The 16,251-nt window shown below is 38.6% G+C and overlaps 5 protein-coding genes, 1 long non-coding RNA gene and 1 pseudogene across 6 annotated transcripts; 4 read left to right on the top strand and 3 right to left on the bottom strand.

The window, feature by feature from the left end:
• The first annotated feature begins 1,418 nt into the window (after window positions 1–1,418).
• LOC136268866 (probable 2-ketogluconate reductase) lies at window positions 1,419–2,111 on the top strand (annotated as a pseudogene).
• A 2,657-nt stretch (window positions 2,112–4,768) lies between these two features.
• On the bottom strand, window positions 4,769–6,253 carry LOC136237189 (uncharacterized). Its single transcript, XR_010692340.1, has 2 exons — window positions 5,577–6,253; window positions 4,769–5,523 (listed from the first exon to the last, which is right to left on the bottom strand). It is a non-coding gene; the product is annotated as an uncharacterized lncRNA (long non-coding RNA).
• A 337-nt stretch (window positions 6,254–6,590) lies between these two features.
• On the top strand, window positions 6,591–8,870 carry LOC136237183 (IQ calmodulin-binding motif-containing protein 1-like). The gene has a single exon (XM_066027503.1). It carries the CDS (start codon window positions 6,608–6,610, stop codon window positions 8,444–8,446), a length of 1,839 nt encoding a protein of 612 aa, XP_065883575.1. The 5' UTR covers window positions 6,591–6,607; the 3' UTR covers window positions 8,447–8,870.
• On the bottom strand, window positions 8,414–9,446 carry LOC136237188 (calcineurin B homologous protein 1-like). The gene is made up of 7 exons (XM_066027508.1): window positions 9,331–9,446; window positions 9,206–9,278; window positions 9,076–9,156; window positions 8,902–9,026; window positions 8,749–8,810; window positions 8,577–8,699; window positions 8,414–8,527 (listed from the first exon to the last, which is right to left on the bottom strand). Exons 1-7 carry the CDS (start codon window positions 9,389–9,391, stop codon window positions 8,471–8,473), a joined length of 582 nt encoding a protein of 193 aa, XP_065883580.1. The 5' UTR covers window positions 9,392–9,446; the 3' UTR covers window positions 8,414–8,470.
• Window positions 9,413–13,952, top strand: LOC136237186 (uncharacterized). The gene is made up of 12 exons (XM_066027506.1): window positions 9,413–9,568; window positions 9,616–9,640; window positions 9,707–9,808; window positions 11,161–11,191; window positions 11,357–11,460; window positions 11,512–11,582; window positions 11,625–11,655; window positions 11,700–11,808; window positions 11,856–12,508; window positions 12,570–12,674; window positions 12,815–12,916; window positions 13,785–13,952. Exons 1-9 carry the CDS (start codon window positions 9,453–9,455, stop codon window positions 12,122–12,124), a joined length of 858 nt encoding a protein of 285 aa, XP_065883578.1. The 5' UTR covers window positions 9,413–9,452; the 3' UTR covers window positions 12,125–12,508; window positions 12,570–12,674; window positions 12,815–12,916; window positions 13,785–13,952.
• LOC136268865 (cystatin-like) lies at window positions 12,305–13,841 on the top strand. The gene is made up of 4 exons (XM_066064332.1): window positions 12,305–12,508; window positions 12,570–12,674; window positions 12,815–12,916; window positions 13,785–13,841. Exons 1-4 carry the CDS (start codon window positions 12,305–12,307, stop codon window positions 13,839–13,841), a joined length of 468 nt encoding a protein of 155 aa, XP_065920404.1.
• LOC136237187 (ribonuclease Oy-like) lies at window positions 13,879–15,338 on the bottom strand. The gene is made up of 8 exons (XM_066027507.1): window positions 14,990–15,338; window positions 14,864–14,924; window positions 14,744–14,811; window positions 14,621–14,693; window positions 14,507–14,574; window positions 14,339–14,452; window positions 14,244–14,292; window positions 13,879–14,184 (listed from the first exon to the last, which is right to left on the bottom strand). The coding sequence occupies exons 1-8, from the start codon at window positions 15,043–15,045 to the stop codon at window positions 13,981–13,983; spliced, it is 693 nt and encodes a 230-aa protein (XP_065883579.1). The 5' UTR covers window positions 15,046–15,338; the 3' UTR covers window positions 13,879–13,980.
• Window positions 15,339–16,251: the final 913 nt, after the last annotated feature.

Raw genomic sequence — 16,251 nt, 5'->3', positions numbered from 1 at the left:
ATGTAAGCGTGACAATACAGGCATTGGAACACTTCAATCTCCTATTACTATAATCATGCAGACAGCAGTTAATCAGTCTTCTCTACCAGCGACCCTCCTCTAGCACACAACAAAGGAGACTCACCATATCCAGAAATTCATATAACAATTCAAGTTGTTCATAAACTGTTTGAGATCAATCCACCGTTCCTACATGGAGCATTGCTGCATGTCAAACTTTTCATCTGATACGAATATCATATGGAATTCAATGTTATGTATACTGTAGCATTGTTCGAGTAACTACAAAACATCAGTATTAGTATTAGTATTAAATCTAAGTTTGTAACAGGTAAAGAAGGCTTGGAGAGCCTGTAAAGCCTGATCTTTACAAAACAATAGTTATTATTAATAATTACAGAGCAAAGGCTATAACTATAATTATACAACAAATCAACAAATTAATAATTATACAACAAAGTAGACCAGCTATACAGTCCAAATTTTTGAAATCATTTAACGAGGGTACATTAACAGGTATCACATAACCATTTTTGATTATACTTCTCTAAATGTTGTTTCTCAACATCCATATTCAGTTGTATTGCTAGCTATCTTGGCATCATCACATTGACTCTGAAGCTATGTCATAAAGCCAACAGTGGCACACTGGGATTTCTTAAACGCAACATGAACAATCTTCTGCCAAGACACCTCTGTGAACGTAGCTATAAACATCTGATTCTACCAACGCGATTACCATTATGGGATCACATTCAATCAAACACAGGCTTTATAGCCTTCTCACAGGTCCCTAGGGGGATAGCATTTAATAAACAACTTAAAATTATCAACATAGGGCTGCATGATTTGTTACAAATAACTCTGGCAAAGAGATAATCATGATATCATCACCACATTATTACATATTGGCCAACTCTACAAGACCAACGAAAGAATATAGTAGGTTATTTATTTAAATTAGTAAACAATTTACTAGTTGTTCCTTACTACTATATACCTACCATCACCATCTTTTCCAAATACCAGAGCCAATCATCAATTAAAATTTTCTCAGTATCAAGCCAGAACAGGAATATATCTCAACTCCTTTTTCCCCAAGATGATCACCAAATGGAATTCTTTGGTCAGGGGGTCCTGATTTACATGAGATTACTGACATAGAGACATTTATAAGGTCATACTTGCTTAATTTACTGTAATTGTACATTAGAGTGATACCTCTGAAGGTTTTACTAATTAAAAATAAATAAATAAATAGTGACTTCCTACTGATCCTGCAGGTGCAATCTCTCCTATTTCACTCACCTCAAGGCAGTGGGCTGCTTAATTACAGTGTACAGTGCGACTGCTCTATTAGAGTATTTTGATAGCTTTAGCAGAAGGATCTGCTTTGGTGTAAAAATAACCTTCTAAGTATGACACTGTTGTTAGGCAGTGCAAGAAGAATTATTGAGGGTGACAAAATAGCACGAGATCCTTCAACTGTAAGCTTTCCTGGTAACAAGTTTCTTGGGCAAGAGGTGTCTGGTAGTACAATGGGTATAGTGGGAATGGGTCATATTGGTAGTAAGATAGCAAAGAGAGCAGGTGAGGGATTTGACATGAAGGTATTTTACCATAACAGACGACAAAAGACAGCTGAAGAGGAACATGCTGTGTGTGCTACATATGTTCCTGTGCTGAACAAGTTACGTACTCCAACAATGTGACTTTGTTATTCTAGTTGCACCATCTGCTAAGGAGACCTACCAGATGATGGGAAGAGAACAATTTAAAGCAATGAAGAAGATGGTAATTTTTATAAATGTTGCAAGAGGTGCTTTAGTGGACCATGGATGCTCTAAGAGATGGTGAGATTGCTCATGCTGGACTACACATAACAGATCCAGAGCCACTACCAAGAGATCATACATTACTTAAAATTAATAATGTCACCTTTACTCCTCATGTTGGGAGTGCCACATATGCCACAAGGAAGAAGATGCTGGAAACTGCTATAGCTAACATTATAGCTGTAATGAAGGGAGAACCACTGCTGTATGAAGTGCCGGAAACCAAAAGTATACATGATCATGAGACTTGTTGACAATTCCATTGTATATGTATAGGCTAAGAAGCCGTTACACCCATACACCTGTTCAATTACATAAATGCTTATAACAGATGTAACAAACAGAACAAAACTTAACAATCTATGCTTTTAATAACTATGAAACGTAAATCTAAAGTCATAATCTACAGCTGACTTAATGCAGGAAATTGTTCTAGTCATTAATCATCCTGTTACCAAAATAGTTGACTGGACATAAATGCGGGGGGCTTGAGTAATTAAATGAATGACTCTGGTTTGTGTGTTATGTGCACGTGGGCCAGACCCCTAGAAATTCAACTTTAAACTCAAATCACATTGCAGAATTTGTATGCTGCACCCTCTGTATGACTATGCTAATTTAATTAAAGTTCAGTCAAAATAATATTATTGTTACCAGATTCAATTTCAAATTTTCCTGTGTCCCAGACTCCCCTATAGCTATAGACAGTGCATGCTCAACCTGCAGCTACTAAATACCTCTTTTTTTCTTAACCCCCCACTATTATTATAAACTTTTGCATATGTAGCTCCATTGCTTCACAAATACTATTTTATATCTATGACCTAGAGTGTTTAGATGACACATGCATGTGTTTATAGTATATAACTCTTCTTGATTTTTACTGGAATTTTATTTGTCTAAAACTATACTTTGCTGGACAGAAAATTCAGTAGCAGTTGGGCAGTAGGCATATGACAGTAAATGACACTTTCAACTGCTCTCATATGCTTGCTGTTTTTTTTTTCATTGTAACTAGCTAACTCCTTAATTAATCATTATTTGGATTCTCATTCTTGATAGTTTATCTATAGCTACATGCAAAAATTTAGCTAGCTTTTGTATAAGTAGTTTAGGCTTACAATTTGTATGAAATTTAAACTAATCGTGCTGCTAAGTGAATTGACTAAATTAGATGCAAGTTGTTTTTATATGATTTTACAAGTGTGCATGTGAAAGATAGAAATATATAAGACAGAATTTGAAGGCTCTAATCTTTGGGGCAGATTCTACTTAAATTTGAAACAGAATGTACCACACAAGATGCATGGGTCCAGGCACTACAGAGGTGTAATTCTGTCTTACCATTTGACCTCCCATTCATATTGCTAAGTATCCAATTCCCTCAGATTTTTGCTGTGAAGCCCATGATTGCATTGAATGGGTTCATATGGTAGCAAGCAGTTACACATATAGTGAGTGTTATTACAGAGCCAAATTATCTTTGTGTGGACGCTGAGAAAAATCTATACCCCTTGAAAATTGTACATATACGGTATGAACCGTAATTATATACACTGTCATTTGGCTTACATGCAAATCAACCTATTAGTTGTGTTTGTCCATTTCTGATTATACAACAGCCTTTAGCTAGTTAGAACACCAATAATTGTGACCGGGCCTGCGAAAACCGGGCATGTGGGCACAAACTACACCCCGTCACACTATAGGTCATATCTCAGTACTGTAACAGAATATTTACATTCTGTAAATTGCATCATAACGCCAATTAAATGCTGATAAAGAGCTAAAAATTGTATTGCCATAGCATAGTTGTATAAAAAGTTATGAGTGATGGAAGAGTGAAAAAGTAGGCAAAAAACATGTGCCCACATGCCCTATTTTCGCAGGCCCAGTCACAATTATTATATTATTATTAAATACAGAGAAAAGGCATTATGCCTGTGAGTCCTGCTCATTACAATAAACAATTACATTAAGAATAAAAGTTATCAATCAAAATTTTAAAATTGTCAGTAATATAGTTCATACTATCGGCAGCAATCATCACAAGAATTATTATGTTTGCAACAGATATAGCCAACGAAAGTTGCTCTTTGTTAATATGCTGCTCAAATTTCTTTGGTCGTTTACAAATTTAGCAATGGACAACCTCAAAACATCTGCATCTGGTACAACATGTGGTGGATCCAAGAGGGTTTAAAGGGTTCCATGGAACCCCTGCTTAGCAGATCTTTAATACATATCACTTTCAATATAACCAAAGCCCATCATTTAATGAAGGACCTTATTGTATAATTCATAGTGGCTTAATTCTCTAAGTGCTACTTAGCTATGTTGCTGATGTTAATTTCTTGTAGCTAGACTTCAGTTGCATCTAAATGGTAAGATTCAACATGGGAATGCTAGACTGTAGATACAATTTCCATACCCCATTTGCAATACACATGCACAATAGACATAAGAAACCACTTTTTAAGGAAAAAAGATGCGTGTGCAAATATCAGAAGTTTCCCCAGGACAATTAACTTTTTCAATATTTTTGTACTCTAGGTGACTGTTCTATTAGAATATTTTGACCCTGATTCGACTTGCATAACTAGGTAGCTGTCACTGCAATTTCCAAAAGGTAAATTTGCATTAAACTTTGTGTTAAGGTGAGTTATGTATTTGCATTTCATAATGGTTTTGTCATATGTGCATAAAAGAAGAAAAGGGGGAAAATGGAACTGAATTTTGAGGACTCACATTTCATGAATGCATATGACAATTTTACTCAAATAATGCAAAAATCATTTGCTTTCCAAAAGGGACCACAGCATGAAAAAAAGCCATTTTTTCATCCTGTCAATATACCCAGTGTCACACACTGGCTTTCTTGGCCGCATGACATACTACTGTGTGTTTTGATGTATCATAGTATTTTACTGAAATCTGGCAACTTTGGATGGAATGGTAAACGATGGAATGGTAAATGAATAATATGCTTATCATCAGTTTACTACAATCACACTTGACCTGACAAATATTACACAACATTTGCAAGTCAAACATTGCACACACATTGCACACACTTGCATGACATAAATGGTTGGAAAAGTTGCCTTGCTGATTTCTTGTACGTAGTGCTCAAGATCAGGTAGTGCTCCCCAGTGGATTATTTAGTGAATATCACTGCAGTCAATGCCCACACTGAAGCCAGTAAGAGCTATGACAATTCGTAATGTAGCATGGTACTGTGCAAACAAAGACAACACAGCTTTTTTCATAGCATCAGTAGAAACTCTGGTGTACATTGTAAATAGGCGGTACTCGAGAAGGTTAAGATAGCCAGAAGGATCAGTTTTGTCATTTCCTAGATGATGTATCAGCTCAGAGTATACGTCAGAGCAATTAGAATATGTCCGGCAAAAGAAAATTGTCTTGGGATAGGTCTTCCTTTTTCTTTGTAGATCAAGTGAGATCTTCTCAACTAATACTTCTAAAGGCAAATATGGAGACACTTCAAGAAAAATGTTAGGTCGATTAGGTGACACACTGACTAGTATGGGGTCTTGCAATGACAGTTGTTGTTTTACAGCTTCAAAAGTGGCATGGGTGGCAGTAGTAGTTAGTGCCATAATACGTACATTTGATGGAATGATATTGCGGAGTTCCCAAAGCAAACGCTATATGAAAATCATCACCCCTAGAGAATTACATTTTCACTAACTACACACCATCTTATTAATATATGCTCACCAGGTATTAACACAGTGGGCTTCGTCTACTGCAACTCCAACCAAATTCTCCCTGTATGTGTGTCAAGAGCATTTTACGATAGACAGACTTATTGATGATATTTTCTGGGCTTATGTAAACCAATTGAACTTCTCCATTAATCACCCGATCAAATGCAGCCTTGTCCGTCTTAGACTCGCCTACAATTTCTACATCCCACCCTAAAGCCGATAACTTCACCTTCCAGTCCATCATGATAGTTGAAAAAGGACTTATACACACAACCAGGCTTCCAGACTTCCCTAAATGATGAAAATTAATAATGTAATACATAGCATGACCATCGTCTTGCGTGGCAAGACTGCTATCTCGCCTCCTCTTTTTCTTTGTGACACCATTGGTTGGCAAGATAGGGTCTGGTGAATTAGCATTGACAAAGTCGTGAATTTCCACCGAAATTTGGTGGATTTGATTTCATTGGTGAGCTACATTGGCATGGCAGATCATAAATTTTATCGCAAAACTTGAATGGGGCTGATACTGTTGCTACGTATGGCTATGTAGCATTTTCACAGCAAGAACAGTAAGAAACTACGGTAAATGTTCGCCCGTGAATGCAACTTTGTCAATGGTAATTCACCATACCCCATCTCGCTGACCAATGATGTCACAAAGAAAAAGAGGCGAGATAGACTAGCATAACCATACCTTTAACATTGTCAAACACTAGAGGTAGTGTAGCATACATAATTGCTTTGTCATACTCAGTAGGGTCAAACTCAGTAGGGTCATACTCAGTAGGGTCATACTCAGTAGGAAGGGAACAAAAACGTCATTTCCAGAGCAGAAGCTACTGACAGCTTCCAGCTGCTTAGGTTTCAAACCAACTCCTCTCTTCTCTATCTATCACTTGACATGCTGCGCTTATAGCATCATTCATGTTCATTTCAGTTACAGCGGACCCTTGCGTTTCTCTCAAATCCTCGCTCTGATTAGCCATGTGTTTTCAGTCGCCACCTTTGAAAAAAAGCACGTCAGTTTCTTATTCTTGGATGGCTTCCTATCATCTTGCTACTTTGTACATCTTGACAGTGAAATTCGCTTGTACAAAACTCATTATGGAAGTAAAAAATGAAGGAAATTCCACCTACACAAGCAGGGCTCAAACATTTCAAATAATGCACACCACAAGTGTGCTTTACTTAGATACGATGGATTCAAAAGACGTTCTGTCTGAAGTAGCACGAATAGCGGAAAAAGTGGTGAGCAGCGAAGACAGCCAAGCACCTTTAATACTATTAGAACTAAAACACGTCTACCAGCAATGTCCTCGAAACTCCTTGAGGATACTGAAAATGAACGTGTGGCACTATGGGCTAGTGCATATACTAATTGAACTACTTGGCCAAAATTTTTCGTTAGTCAAAGGACAATGGGCAACTGCTGCACAACTGGGTTCCATTCTGAGCCACACCCTCTCAGGCCTGCATCCAGAGAAATTGAAGAAAACTAACCTAGATGCCAGTCAGATCGAAGAGTATTATGATGGTGTATTACCTACAGCTTTGCACTCTTTGTTGGTGCTTTCAAACAATGTATTAAACCTTAGGGACAGTGCCCAGGTGTTCCCAGGATTGTTAGAGAACATTGCAAAACTTTGTCAGTCTCACCACATTCTACTGGCACCATTACTACAGTCCCCATATCTTCTGCACATGCTCAGTTCAAGTAGTGATGGCGTTACTCTCCAAGTATTGCTATCATTTATCAAGAAGATGCTTACAATAACTGACAGTGTTATCCCTAGTCTTTCACTTGATGTAATTCATAATTATACTGATGAACTGGTGCAGAGAATTACCTCTTCATCTGAACTTATTTTGGCTTTGGAGGTATTTTCTGTATTTTTAGAACTACCTGATATTGCTGAGTCTGTGGCTGCAAGGTATCAAGGTCTTACTCAGTTTCTATCTTCACTGCAAGTGGACAGTCCAACTGTAGACATTCGGTGGATGATAGAGATACTAGGGGGTACTAGTAGACGTAGCAGTGTTGGGCAATCTGAAAATCTTCAGAACAATAATTTAACCCATGCTGCTATTGTCATACAGTCTCATTGGAGGGGATACCATGCTAGGAAGAAAGTCAAGGCCATTCATCGAGGAATCATTGCTTTTCAGAGGCTTTATAGAAAAGCTAAAGTTCAAAGAGAAAAGCCACAGCATAATCTAACTGAAGACATGAAACAAGAAAGCCAGCACATTGCTCTACGAATGTTTCATGAGAAGCAATTTAAAATAATTGAGCAACTACCAGCCAAAGATGTGGACAATTTTCTTAAACAATTACAAGAATCATCAGCCGTAAAGATACAGAAGTGGTGGCGAGATTGTAATCAAACTAACATCAACAAAAAGCTTACCAAGCCAAAGAAGAAATCAACAGGGAAAGTTAATCAACAAGCTAGCACTCACAACAAGGAAAGTGTACTACTGCAGATTGACCAAACTTCACGAGACAGGTTACAAGCTGAAATTTCACACTACCAGAGTCATCGTCCTGTCATTCACAAGAGCCGGACAACACTACAGCAATTACACACTGAAGTACAAAAACAGTTACAAGTAATGTACTTAGATAGAACGCTGGAGAAAGAACGGATCAGGAAAAGGAAACTGCTTTTGAACCAACTTGAAGTGGATTCAGCATCACTGTTGGGTGCACCATCATTAGAGAAAGCACAACCAAACAATATTGCCCAGTTTACAATTAATGCTACTGGGATTACTCACATGGCTCGGCTAGCCCATGAAGAGGAATTGAAATCTCTAGAACTGCCATGGTGGAAACGAACAAACTTTGACAGTGAAGAAATTGATTTTGATAATTAAATTGTACATTTATCACTCATTGATTTATGCAGTCAAAAATCTTAAACTCATTTTTTCTTTTACATCAACATTTCCCAATGCCTGTAGGAAACATTAATGGGTCACCAGTACACAAAAATGTACATTTCACCTCCTTGAATTCATCAAGAGATATTAATTTGTCTTCGTCTTTGTCAGCTTCTCTCAGAGTACGATGAGCAATGCCCTTTACCTGTTCCTCAGCAATTGATACACCCACAAGACAACGTAGGATCTAAATTACAAATCAAAACATTTGCCATTAGCTGACAGTGTGAACTCACATGTATTAAATCATCTTTAGAAATGTACCCATCACGGTCAATGTCGTACACTCGAAAAACAACTGAAAAATAAAACATGCAGTTGGTTTACATTCATACACACTTGTGCTGCATACGCACACATACACAATTTTACACAACACTTAAGCTGACATTCTATCTTCTTGTCTACAGTATTTAACTCAGACGAGTGCTTTGCTTCAGTTCTTCTGAAAGTAGCCAGGGTACGTGTAAACTGGAGAAAATCTACTTGCTCCACAGGTCTCCTTGAGTCATTCCTAAGTCACATAAGAATTACAGCTGTGACTAGAAGTAATGAACACTTACTGATCAACAAAGAAGGCTTCAATTATTCTGTTTCCCAATGGATTGACTGATAATTCTGGTATCAATCTCAAGTCTTTTCGCCTAATAGAAAACGCATATGAAACAGTGTAGGTCTGGTAAAATGCTTCACTCTAAATGGCCTTTTCCGTCTTTATCGAGATGACAAAACCTCGAGTACAGTCGCCTTATTTGGCTAGCTGAAACTGTGGTCCAACATCAACACAGCTTTGCATTAACGATATTAGTGTAACTTACACCCAGTTTCTTCATGGATTTCCTTTATTTCATCGTTACTTAGTGAAGTGACATTACCCATCTTTACAATATTTTAATTTAAACCCACAATCGATAATTTATACAGGCATATAAACACTCTTATGGAAGCAAGCTCGAGTAACGATGAAGCTTCTAGCGACGAGTCAAATGGCGAAACAAAACGAGACAGTGTCAACAGCGAAGATCAAAATATGCAGCTCTATGAGAAAGCGATTGGGTAAGTGCAAGGGTAAGTGAATATGCAGAGAGCTGAAATAATTGTAGACTCTACACCTTTTTTAGTTTGAAGGTGAGAAATATAAATATTTGACTTGGCTGACTGAAATGACTTACTGTTCCGTTGTGTGCTATGAAGGCTGCAGGCCAGTTAGATGAAGCATTGAAACACTTCACCAAGTGTTTGGAAGGCATAGACACTAGCCGTCCATTTACAAAACTACCACAGTGTCTACGTGAGGTGATTGTTAAATGTGTTGACTATTTTCTCAGCTGTGAGATAGTGAGTGTACTGTTTATGTTTGTGATTGCTCCAAATTGCAAAATTTGTCTACCAATTCTGTTGGTTGCATTTGCTGGGCCTTCTCTGTCCCCGACCGTGTAGTGGAGACTAAACCAACTTGAAGTGTTACTTTATACATACACATCATACCTGTTATTGTCTATTGATCTATATGCTTTATGGGGTGGCTTACATTGAAGGTTGTAAACCAGTTACTTGGTGTTCCTTACACACACGCGCATGCACACACACGCACACACACACACACACACAAACAAACAAACACTTCTAACCCTGCATACAGCATGACACGGCTCAAAATAAATTGTAAATTGCAGTGTAGCCCAAATTGCAGTGTAGCCCAAATTGCAGTGTAGCCCAAATTGCAGTGTAGCCCATATTGCAGTGTAGCCCAAATTGTAGTGTAGCCCGGGATAGGATACATTCTGGGACACTCAACTCTGGTGATTTGCTTTTGTTCGACCTCAGCTAGGATATTCCACTCACTAAAAGTATTCTACAATGTGGCTACGATGTACCATGCTTCCAGTAGACTCCATGACAGTATACATGTGGCCAGATCACTTTTTATTTTTCCTTTTTGAGTGATGGTGTGTGGAAAGAATTTTCACCTGCAGACCATCACTCAAAAAAGGGAAAACAGCAGTCTGGCCGCGAGAGACCAGTATATGCTCTGGCAATGAGCTTGTGTCATGTGAACAAGAGCCGACCCAAGTTTATTGACCTGAGTTGAAACACTCTGGCCAACCTGGGATAGTGTGAATGGTGTGCTAGCTAGCATCTAGAGTATTTGTTTTGAACAGGCAGCTATGAGCTTACTTGTTGTGTATGCATCTGTGTATTTGTGTAGGAGTCAGTGTTGTTTAACACCTCATTTGGGTAACAGTTACTAGCTGGTTAACTCTGACAACATTCACAAGGTTGGATTACAGTGCATCAAACCAGCCTGATGGTATCATTTTGGCAAACACCAACCTGAGGTTTTGCAAGCCTCCCAGGAGATAACATCTTAACTTTGTCTTTGCACTTAGGACAGACACAGCTTAGTAGGTTGTGTCGCAATGTCAATAGCATGCTGCTGCTGGAATTTCCTCTACACCATGAACATTGCTATTAAATTAGATGTACACTGGCAGCATGACAGTCCACCCTTGCTGTCGGACTATGTCCCTTCCTGTTCTGTAGCAACTGACAATTGAATGCTTTGTTTTGCATGTCATGTACGTGAGTGTGTGTACATGTATGTATACATGTGTGTATGTATATTACAAGACTCGTCTTATCTCTAGATTGCTGCCATCTACTATGACAAGGAAGAATGTGAGTGTTTAGCTAAGGCTTGCAATAGTACAACAGTCATGCTAGCAGACACAACAACACCACTTTATGTTTGTACCATGTGGCACATTATTCAACTATTCTTTTAGCCTAGCTGTTTGCAATGTTTGAGCCCCACCTTCATAACATGTGCTATTGTATTCCTAGATGAGAAAGCTGTTCAGTTTGCACAAGCAGAGAAATTATACTATGAAGCAGCATTGATTGATTCAAGCAGTGCTGCATCTCAGAAGAGCACCAGTGAAAATGACGTATGAGGCTTTGTGTGTTTTGCAGCTGTGTACTGGTTTTCATACTTGCAGCCTAACAGTCAATACATACAGAAAGCTATTGAATATGAACAATTAGCTACTCTTTGTTTACAACAACAAAAGTAAGACAAGTTCCACTGTTCAGTGATGATAGTTACTTTCAGGGTTCATCTAGCACTAGAGTATTGCGGCAAGGTAACATTGAAATGTTTTATTTCGGTTTTGATGCTCTCTTACAGGTTGCAAAAATTCGGCAATCAGTTCTGGGCCCAAGCAATCCTGCTACAATACGCAGTCTTGATTTGTTCACCGTATTGTATGCTGAGGCAGGACGGCAACAATATGCTGGTAAAATGCCTGCATTGTGAATAGTGTATGGATCATTTGCACTGTAGATGCTCTAAAAGTAGCCCAAAATCCTACCATGGTAGATGAGAACGAAGCACCTCTTACAGACCAGTCAAACGAACAAGAAATTGTTGAATCACAGTCGACAGAAGAGGCAAGTAATGAAGTGACAATGGTACCAAAGACTGCTATAGCCTTTACTATAAGCGATGAGCCACACAATTCATCAATTGTTTGTCCCAGTAGAACATTCCTTTTGTTCTTCATTCTGTCAACTAGCTTTGTGATGATAATGTCTTTCTGGATGAAATGGTAAATTGATACTATCACTGTACAATCTGTAATTAATTTTATTAAAGTTTATTCAACTATAATTGACTAATTGACAACTATAATTGACTAATTGTGCGGCTTGCCAGGGCGTGCGGAAACCAAAAAAGGTGTTGTTCTGCTTGTAAATTTGCCTGTCGTCAGCGTTGACAACTTTCTGCCAAAGATGTTGTGTAGAATTGCCTGTTTGGTAGTTTTTGTGGTAGCTGGAGTCAGTGCAAATTTCACTCCTGGCGGGCCATCTCAAATTGACGATGTTACCGATGAATCGGTAGTAGCGGCTGCAGATTTTGCCGTCACGGAGATGAACAAGCGGTCCAATTCTGAATACAAGCTGGTTCGCTCGAACATTGTTGGTGGCACAATGCAGGTACGCCCCTATATTTTGTAAGGTTTCTTGTGTTGTGACGTGAGTTTTGTGGGCGTTTCAGATTGTTGCTGGCGTGAAGTACACTCTTCTGCTTGAAGTGGGCTTATCACATTGTCACAACGACTATAAGCCGTCTACTTTAGAGGAGTGCCCGCTTGTTAAAGGGGTAAGTTGTTTGGTGGGGTATGGGAGCATGCAGTACTATAGTACAGCACGGGTGTATCGTTCATGGCGAGTTGCACGTGACCATGTAAATAATGAGTTATGTAAATAATGAGTTATGTATTTTACATATTTCTTCGTTAGGCTAAGCAATATCAAGTAGTGGTATGGGTTGAGCCAACAAATCCACTAACTTATCATCTACTAGATGATGGATTCAAAGATGCTTCGGGGAAAGATGTCAGGGTAAGTAACAAGCATGTGACCATTGTGGTTTTCAACCTCAGTTTTGACTAGAACTAAGTTGGTGTGTGGGCAGTGCATTCTTCTCGTAGAATGTGCTACACAATGTATTGTAGCATGTGATTAACATTAGTTTTAATAGAGTGACGTCAATCTGTACATCCTTGTGTACACTCTTACATAACTTACTGAAAAGTTCTAGCTCATGTAAGCTAAGGTTCATGGGCTAATCTGAATCATAATTTGTTAGCAGAATGTCATGTGACTTAAGTGTTGGTTCCAGTTTGTTGCATAGGCTGGTGCGTAAAAGTGGGAACATAATTTCAATGACACTAATCTGCTGCTTATGAGTTCTGTGGGTGCCCTATTCATTTTTGTTTTATCAGACTTGTAAGCCTATTTGGTTATTTTGTGCTATGCATGTCAGGATGCAGAGGAGGTTGGACACGCCACTAAAACAAATAACCAAAATTCAAGGAGGGTAATACGTCAATCTCAGTATAATGTAGTGAAGCATCATTGTTCCATTCACAATAGATTAGGTATGTGACAAATCTGGTGAAGTCAAACCATGACTTATTGATTTCACTCAGAACTCAAAGTACATTGCCTTGAAGCTTAATGATCTGAATATCTAACAAATCTGGTTTAGTGTTGCAACTATTGAGTCATGTAAAATACCAAGTAAAACAATGCAATAAGGGTAATATATTTAGAAATAACACTAAAGTTGCCACTTTAAATTGTATTGAACATCCTAATACAGAAAATTAAAAGTTTATCAATTACATAAGACCATATAACTACAATTACATAATATGCAAGTAGCATGTGAATTGTTATTGACCGCTAATCTTGTGTTTATCTGTAGGATGTAATGAGGAAAGCATATGAAAATGCTGGATATACCTACAAAGAAGAAATGTAACCCTTTATATTAGTTGTCGAAAAATAGTTTCTGTTCCTGAACTTTAAATGCAATATTTTGTATGTTGTTGGTATTTAAATAACAGCCAAATATAAAACAGTTGCAAATAAATACAGTGGTATAACATATATTAAAAGGGTTAATATTTCAAGGGGTAGAATACAGGCTCATCATCGTAACACAATGAATGTGGTTCTTCAGGACAGTCCATCAGTGTGAAGTCTTTTCTCATACACAGAACAATTTGTTGTAAAAACTGCACTTTAAAGGTCTTGTCATAATAGCAGTACAAAAGTGGTTTACTGGATGTCGCTGATTGAACAGTATATGAAATATCAGAAGCCTTTTGTAAACAGAGAGGTTAGCATGGTTAAAATAACACCAATCTTGTTGATTGCTTACCTTGTATGTTGTGCTGTTTGAAGGTACTATATCACCCTTTTGTAAAATACTAAAGAGAAAAAGTTAAAAGGTCTCATCAAATTGTAGTGACTTACTAGCCCATGGTGTGTTTATTATACAACTGTAAAGTCATTGAGAAAAAGCCATATTCATTTTCCAAGCCAGTGACTCCAGCAGCACAAGTACCATGTTTTAAGTACTCGTGTTCCCTACAAAGAAAAACACTGATCACTGAACAGACATAACATTGTCAGTTCTCTCACCAGAATGACCAGAACGATGTAGTCGTGTAACAATTGGGCCAAACTTCTGAGAGTTCACCAGTTAAGTTCTAATATCAGAGAGTGCACATACATCTGAACCATTCACAAACTAACTTGGATAGCTTGCCAGCTGAACTGTGCAGATTGGTCACAATAGTTTGGGCCTTCTGTTCCCAGTTGTGTAGGCCTGATGAATAGAATAGTGAAATTGACACTACTACACTATGCATGACTTGCCATAGACCATGGATGCCCCAGCCAGTGGTGTTGACAGGAACTTTGCACCCTTCACCCACTTTAGCTGCCTGTGAAAGAGACATTCCACAAATACTCGATGTATGCATTACAAGAACATACTTGACAGACTGTTTGAGGCCATTCTTGGACGAGCATGAAGTAATCGAAGTTGACAACAGCCCTGGAAGATAACGTGAACGCTTGATATACACAAGAAGGTACGAAAAAGGGCGGCACTGGTGTTACCTTGGTAGAACAACATTTAGTCCTGACAGTAGTAGCAGCGCGACGATGTTCCTCATCTTCTGAAGTAGGGAATTTCAAATGGCAGCAGAGACCAGAGGGGAGTCCTTCACGACAAGCGTACAGATTGGCGCGCTTCTGCAATGGCGCGCTTTAGGGTGATGTAATTTGTCGAGCCAAAATTCAAATTTCCCTCGATTTTTTGAGAGTTTTGTAGGTTTGCGGGAATTCACAAATGTGACACACTCTGTTACGATCACTTTTTCCCGAAAGTTCATTCTTTCTACAAAGTCGGAAACCTTGACAGAGGACACGCGGTTTCGAAATTGAAATAATAAAATTTTGTGGCGCTTTGTTTAGGTTGCAAGGTGGTAACTTTGCCCAGAATACCACGTTCACTCCTGATCTAGGTACTTCTCGCTTTGTACAATTATACTCAATTTTGAGTTTATACAGTAATGATAATAAATAAATAACAAGGTGGGCCACGGAGATACACTTGCCTGGCACCTGACGGCCTGTGGGAGTTGGGGAGTTCATGCACCGGCTGATGCTGGTTTACTGTTGTACAAAGGTAGTGTTGGGCACTGTGAACCTGAAAATGTGGAACACCATGTCAAGAGTACTGATATCCGCAGCAGCTGTAGCTACTGACACTGAACCAGTAAGCTACATGCATGCCGGCTAATTAACCACAAAGTTTCACCAATTAGGAGTACCATAGAAATAGCACTGACATATTGCGGTAACAAGCTGTCCCTGGGAAATTGACAATGTCGGTTTTTAATCCCACTGAGACCATCCTATTCCATCCCCCTAGCTGTATGCAGCACCATCTAGGCTGTAGCTACATTGCTGTGGTTCAATCAGTGTAAGCTCAAAATCACTACTGCCAGCAATAACAGAGACTAGCTATAGCTAGCTATATTATAGTGGCTGGAAACAATTTTGTACATCATTGATTGTCGGTCTTAAGTTGTCCCTTATATTATAGCCTAGCTTTAAGTGTTAACAAGTGGATATATAGCTATTCAAGTTATTTAACATGTGAGTGCCGACACTGGTATTGGCTGAGAAATCATTGCACCGGGATAAACCTTGCTGCTTTTCTCTCAGAGCCATGACCAAACTACACAGGTGGCATACTCCAATATTGGTCACACTAAAGTAAGTAGATGCATTGTCTCGGCAAGTTATGGCTTGGACATTATTTGGCACTAAAAGCCATTTTATGATGGGTTGCCAACAATTACAGCATGGTAGGT

This window comes from Dysidea avara, chromosome 10 (genome assembly GCF_963678975.1).
Source record: "Dysidea avara chromosome 10, odDysAvar1.4, whole genome shotgun sequence".
In the NCBI taxonomy this organism is placed as follows: domain Eukaryota; kingdom Metazoa; phylum Porifera; class Demospongiae; order Dictyoceratida; family Dysideidae; genus Dysidea; species Dysidea avara.
Note: the sequence above shows the minus strand (reverse complement) of the source record. Positions and strands in the feature narration are given on the sequence as shown.